The sequence below is a fragment of the Chaetodon trifascialis genome, chromosome 19 (assembly GCF_039877785.1).
Source record: "Chaetodon trifascialis isolate fChaTrf1 chromosome 19, fChaTrf1.hap1, whole genome shotgun sequence".
NCBI lineage: Eukaryota > Metazoa > Chordata > Actinopteri > Chaetodontiformes > Chaetodontidae > Chaetodon > Chaetodon trifascialis.
Genome location: NC_092074.1, coordinates 21,655,948 through 21,662,574, shown reverse-complemented (window position 1 = coordinate 21,662,574; position 6,627 = coordinate 21,655,948). Strand labels below are relative to the sequence as shown.

Sequence of the window (6,627 nt, the reverse complement as noted above, 5' to 3'; positions counted from 1 at the left end):
ATTTTAGGTCAAATACCTTCACGTGCTGTTTGAGCTGCGGCTGCCGTTCAGCCGGAGTCACGTCCTCATTGACGCTTCTGGGAGTTTGAGGATTTAATGACCCTGAATTCTCAAGCAAGACACAGCGATGGAGGAAGTATTCAGATCTCTGAGTAAAAGCAGTACTACGCTGTGGAAGTACTCCACTGCAAGTAACACTCCTGCACTGAAAATGTACATAGTTTACAAGAGTATAGTTAGCAGTACTTGAAGTAACAAAAGTACTCAAATAGACCGTGTGAGTACAATTCTATGACTATTATTATTATTACTGGTGCATTAGTGTGACGGTAGTATTGGACTGTTTTAGCTGGTCGACGGGGAACTTTAATCTAACAGTTTTACGTACTTTTGGCAGTTGAATGAAATATTAGAAGCTCATCACGTTTTATCCGTAAAGTCTTTTGTTTTAAGGTGTAACTTTAATTATCAAAATAATACAGAGGTTTAGAAAGCGCAGTATTTGCCTCTGAGCTGCAGTGAAGCAGAAGTACAAAGAGGCAGAAAATGGAAGTACTCAAGTAAAGTACCTCAAGTTTGTACTTAAGGGCAGCACTTAAGTAAAAGTACTGACACAGTAGATATTAAACATGCTGTTTTTAAGGCTTATTATTATATTTTTAGACAAAGAACCTTTAAATTCCAACTTAAAAATACATAAAGAGAAAAGTAAGTTTTCTATTGTCCGTCAGTTAAACAGCATTCAAGTTGATCTGGGGTTTAAATCCAGCTGTTAAGCCACATCTGGGAATACATTTGTATGTTCAATACCTGCAGAAGACATAGAAGACAGAGCAAAAGCCATTTCTCAGTTTGGTTTTTATTGTTTTTGGACATTTAGCAAAATACTGCAGAAACATCCAAAGCAGTATAAGAGCTAACGGTTACAAACAAACCCAAACAAAAACCCAGAATCAAACAAAATCATGATTGCATTCAGTTTTTATTCAAGATCGGCTGATAAAACTCATTGATTGCGATAATGTCACTCGAACACGCCGTCCTCACACGTCATTTCCATATAAGTTAGAGAAAATAAATTTGGCTACATCATGAAAAAGCACAGCAACAGATCACAGAGACCACACAGAGCAATAATTTACACAAATAATTTAATAAATAGGTAAATAAATAGAAAAAAGAGTTACATATACTGTATAGTGGTAATACAGAAGGCTTTGTAAAAAATAATGATCATATTATACCCAGCCAGTGATAAATAGGTGATCAAAAAACAATCAGATCAGTTCAGTTTAAGGCAGTTTTACAGCAGGAGTTTCTAATCCGAAGGCATTACCGGCTACACTAGGTTTTACTCTTTTTGTTTTCAGGCAACAGCTACTGATCCAAAGATCCACAAGCTATGTTAAAGCTAATCAGAGTGATGAGATCAGGTCTTCTCAGGCCCGTGATTTCTGTTTTTTATCGGCTACAGGTCGTCCCCTCTCTTAGGTCTAGAAGCTAATAGCACTTGTGCAGAGATGCTAGAAAAATAAATTAACAGTCTAACGCTTTAAGTGTTTGAAGTATGACGTCAGAGATCCTTTAAGGGGCGGGGGGGGGGGGGGGGGGGGGGGGGGGATTATAGGCCAGGGTCCAATCACACACCCAGAACCTGCTGAAGTGTCCTTGAGCAAGGCACTGAATCCCTGCCAGCTGCAGGTAAGCGGCTGACCTCTGACCTCGAGACATTGGTGCATGTGAGTCATATCATCATGTTGGCTGTAGGAGTTACACTGCAAAAAATATCCTCTCACTTCTTCTTTTACCTCAGTGAGATGTGAGTTTTCCTAGAATGGTGAAGCCGTTTTTCTTACGGGATTTGAGACAAAAATGAGTAAATCACTCAGTTCAGTGTGTCAATTGTTATAAATGTGTTTGTTTTTTTAACCAATAAACTTAAACAAGATATATTAAATCACTCCCATCCCAACTACAGCTAAATCAAGACTGCTTCTCACCAAAGTGCCAAATATTTTTCACTTAATTAGTAAAGTAAGTTTTAAAGAGGCCAAACTTAAATAATAATTGAAAAAAATCTGTAGAAACGGATATTTTTGCAGTTTAACCCTAAAATCCTGCCAGAAACAAGGCTGGACTTTGTTCTCTTGTTGCTGGACCGTGTGAAAGCAGCCTAAAGTCTCGGATCAGCAGGCAGGGCGGAGCGGCATCTGCAGCAGGATCACCTGCCGGTTCTCGGATGGGTGGCATTTATTGATGTGCCTGGTGAGTCCCGGGGAGCTGTAAAAGATGGCGGGGCAGTATTTGCACGGGTAGACCTGTGAGGAGTGCAGCAGGCGGATGTGCCGCTCCTGGCTGCCTCTGTTGGAAAAGTTCTCCCCGCAGACCGGACACAGGTGGCAGGTGGAGGAGCTCAGGTTCAGCGGCGCCGCGCTCTGCTCGCAGGCCGGCGCGTCCTCGTCCTCCGCCGCTTTGGGGGAGCCGTGCTGAGACGCCAGGTGCTTCCGCAGGTACGCTTGACGCTTAAACTTTTTGCCACAGTGATTACAATCGTACAGCCCTTCCTCTGAGCCGGACTCGGACGGCCCGGGGCTGGGTGTGTCCCTGTCACTAGAATCCTTCGCGTCATCCGGCGCTGTCTTACCGGGCGCGGCCGCCTTGTCGCTCTCCAAGTTTTGCATACCGGGGGCTCCGCTCTGCGGCTTCGGTTTGTGCCACCGCCGGTGCGACGCGAGGTTGGCCGGGCAGCTGAACACCTTGTCGCACTCAGGACACCTATACTCAACCCGGACTATCCTGGAGCACTTGTGCTGCGCCAGAGAGAAGGGGTCTGCGTACGCCTCACGGCACAGCTGGCACACGAACTCGCCCAGCGGGTTGTTTTCACCTCCGGACGGCTGCGGTCTGGGAGGCTTCTGGTCCACCGGCGCCTCTTTAATCTTGAGCCCGAGAACTGGAGAAGTGGTGACATCATCCTCAAAGTGCAGTTTCCGGATAGCTTTGGTTTTCTTGGACGGCGGTTTGCTTTTGCGCTCGGTGTCGCTGGACGGCCGTTTGGTCCCTGCGGCGGGGAGCGTCGCGGTGGAGGTGGCGCTGGTGTCGGTGCGGCTGCTGTTGCTTGAGCCGATTTTCAAGTCCACCGGGGCAAAGAGGTGGTCCAAAGCGGTGAGCGCTGCTGGTGTGGGGAAGGACTCCGCGGAAACCGGTGATCCGAGGTTGAAGCGTCTCTCGAAGTAGGAGCGGTCGTGGTCCTGGCTTACTGGGCGGGTGGGGCTGTAGAGCGCCTGGTACACCGCCTCTGGGTTTCCGAATTGCACCGGTCTGGCATCATGCTCCGGAGCCGTGGCCGCCGCCCCGCAGGTGGGCGTCGGCGTCTGTGCGCGCACCGGGACGGAGGCGAGAGGCGCAGAGGAGGACGGCGGCAGCGGCGGCGCATCAGCCGCTGTCTTTTCCGCTTCTTCCTCGTCGGAGCGGACCCGGTAGGACACCGGGTTGGTTTTCTTATTTCTTTTCACCAAAAATCCTCTCGGCATGTTCGCGCTGGACGGAGAGCTGAAGGCACTTTGGACGCTGCTGCGGGAAGAAGAAATCCACTTTTCAGCCGCTCGAGGACAGAAACATCTGATGCGTCTTTTTGTTGTTGTTTGCCTCTGCTACTGATCCTCTGTTCTCTTCCCGAGGTGCTTTCACCACGACATAGCTGCACTCTTTTTAAGGCGACATGATGACATTGTTCCCGTCCCCCCTTGTTGCCTCATCCACGACCAATCAGAAGGAGCCGAGGTCCCCCGTGGATTTGGGGAGTGGGTGTGGGAGGATGGAGAGGCTGATGGAGGGGAGGAGGTGGGTGATGGAGAGAGGATTTGCAGATTGCAAAGCAGATGTACCTGAGGGTTTTATTGTATTTCACCCCCCTCTAAACACACACACACACACACACACACACACACACACACACACACACACACACACACACACACACGCTCTCTCTCTCTCCTCCTCCTCCTCCTCCTCCTCCTCCTCCTCCTCGTCTCGACCCGGGCACACGCCAGGAGCCTCCTGCTTTTACGGTCTGATGACTTTGTATAGAAATCTACACGTGCCTCGGCTTTATGTGTCTCCTTTGGGTGGTGGGGGCTCCGATGTGTCCAAAAACGAGACATCCGTCCACGTAACGGCGTCGGCAAGAAGAAGTGATTGGAAAAATGACAAGAAGGAAAAGTGGAGAATGAAGAATGGGAAGCTGGAAAATTAAGATCCGGTGAAGGAAAAGGCAGCAGAACTTAGAGGGAAATTTAGGACTAATTTCAGAAATTAAATCAGCCCCAACCTCGTGTTATAATACGTGACTGAACTGACTGACCAGGAGCGCTCAAGACCTTTCGTTCAAAATTTAGAATTTAAGATATCCAAAGACTTTCCAGCATAACTGAGGATCACAAAACGAGATTTGAGAAGCGCTTTTACGCACTGAATGATGGAGTTAAATTCGGCCAACTGCAGGAGACATATGACCAAATATGACCAGCAACCAAACAAACAGCTCAAACCACCGTGGCCCGGCAGCATGTGCGCTGGCGTGACAGTTAACTCCGGACATATGAATCCGTCATTTTACGCATACATAATTAATAGCGAGAGGAGGGTTTCCTGCTTTGCATCACAATGGCTGCGCTTGTGCAAGCTGTAGACCCGCCGTGATTGAAAAGGAAATTGCACAGTTGAAAAAAACAGGAGAAGAAGAAGTGGGGGCCCCTAAAAGCAATCTGGCCCCCAGATACCGTCGGCGCGTGCTGTGCGTAATCAGTGCGCTTTTTCCGTGTCGCCAAATGGGCCAAACCGAGATTATCTGCGAGTTAAAACACACCAAACCCAATTCCTGCAGGTCAGATCTGACCCGGTCAGCCGGATATGAGTCTGTCTTCCACCGTGAGGGATGACGGGATGTCACAGGGGCCCGTGCTGAGCTCGAGGAGAGCCATGAAATGCTTAAAAGTGCGCGTGTACACAACCAGCGTGCGGATTTTAAAGCTGTTTGGAAAGCAGCGGATTACAGTTATTGTCTGAGGATCAGGCTGATTGATCTGGTCTCATTTTTGACTGATGGTGTTTCCGAAGTTCGAGATGAAATCCAAACAATTACGGTTCAAATGCTGCTGCTACAAGCAGCTGCCTCAGCCTCAAACTCTCATTTTCCTTCACTTTTCACGCGCTTGTGTTATTTAAGTTTACTTCAATCTGAACCTCAGAGCCATAAAAGCATTATTATTATTTTTAAACAAATAATAAAAGCTAATTAAAACAGCTTGTTTCAGGAATTGAAAAGTGTTTGATTTACAGCAGCAACCTGCGTCCTTCTGTCTCGCTGTTCAGGATATTGACACTCATTTATAGAAAATCCCTGAAACAAGTTTCATTTCGGTTTTTAGGACTTTTAGGATAAAAAAAATTACTTTAAAGGTTTGAGATTTCTTCCTGCACTGGATGAGTTTTGCTTTACATCTCACGTGATAACTGTTTTGAACGAAATATATATTTAATAATATTCGGAATAATGCTCAATACATGATAACTCTAAAAAATCCACCTGGAGAATAGCACATACTATGCAACACCACACTGAAACAACACAGAAGATTAAAAACTATCAGTAAAAAACAGCACAAAGGCTACAAGAATAAAAAGATAAGAGCATCAGTAAGTGCAGTAAAGTCACATTAAATCACTTTATATACTGCTGAGCGCCATAAACACGCTGTAAAGTCTTGGTAAGTATCATATTAATATTATAGGAGATTAAAAAAGACTAAACTTTACTGATTCCAGGAGGGAAATTCGTATCTTTATCTATGTATATTTCATTAAAAAGTCTGTTCGTGCAGAGATAAACTGGTGATTTACATCGTTCTGTAATAACAATTCAAACGCGACTGATCGGATATGAATCCTCTAACGTCGGACCTGGTGTTTGAACAGCAGCAGTCCTCTGTCTGTAGGTGCGGACATATGTTGTTGTGTGTGCGGTTATTTTCCCGACAGGCTTCAGCTCAGCCTCATTAGCATACAGCTGTAGAGTGACACCCTCCTCCTCCTCCTCCTCCTCCTCCTCCTCCTCCTCCTCCTCCTCCTCCTGCTCCTGCACAAAGCTTTCATCTCCAGCCGCTATATGGGCCGTGATTGGTCACGCTGCTGCAGAGTCACTGAGGGCAGAGTTCATCCTCACAGTTACAGTTTGCACATTATGAAGGAAATCAAACCAGAAACGGCAACAATTCTCTTCTGAGGTGCACTGAACTCTTTAATAACTGTTCATATTTACGTTAGAGTAAGACAGGAGTTTCCACACTCAGATAAACATTCAATTATTGACAAAGAAAGTGCATTAATTTGATGTTTACTGGAGGAAAAAGTTGTAAAATTGTCTGTTCAAGCTTAGGAAGTGTTATTAGGGAAACGCTGGGCTTCAAGTCCTGGAAAAGTCTGAATGATTTGACGTATCAAAGAACCTTTCAGTCCTTTATAAATAATTAATAACTAATTGAACTTAATTTTCAGCAACTGTAACAGGAAGTGTTTCCAGGGAAGAGAACTCATTTTAAGTTCTGACGTTCATGTGTAATGTTCACT

The 6,627-nt window shown here is 45.9% G+C and overlaps 1 protein-coding gene across 1 annotated transcript; it reads right to left on the bottom strand.

The window, feature by feature from the left end:
* Window positions 1-864: 864 nt before the first annotated feature.
* On the bottom strand, window positions 865-3,667 carry insm1a (insulinoma-associated 1a). The gene has a single exon (XM_070987425.1). The coding sequence runs from the start codon at window positions 3,531-3,533 to the stop codon at window positions 2,187-2,189; it is 1,347 nt and encodes a 448-aa protein (XP_070843526.1). The 5' UTR covers window positions 3,534-3,667; the 3' UTR covers window positions 865-2,186.
* Window positions 3,668-6,627: the final 2,960 nt, after the last annotated feature.

Coding starts and splice junctions, on each gene's coding strand:
- insm1a (XM_070987425.1), bottom strand. CDS start 3,533: ATGCCGAGAGGATTTTTGGTGAAAAGAAATAAGAAAACCAACCCGGTG.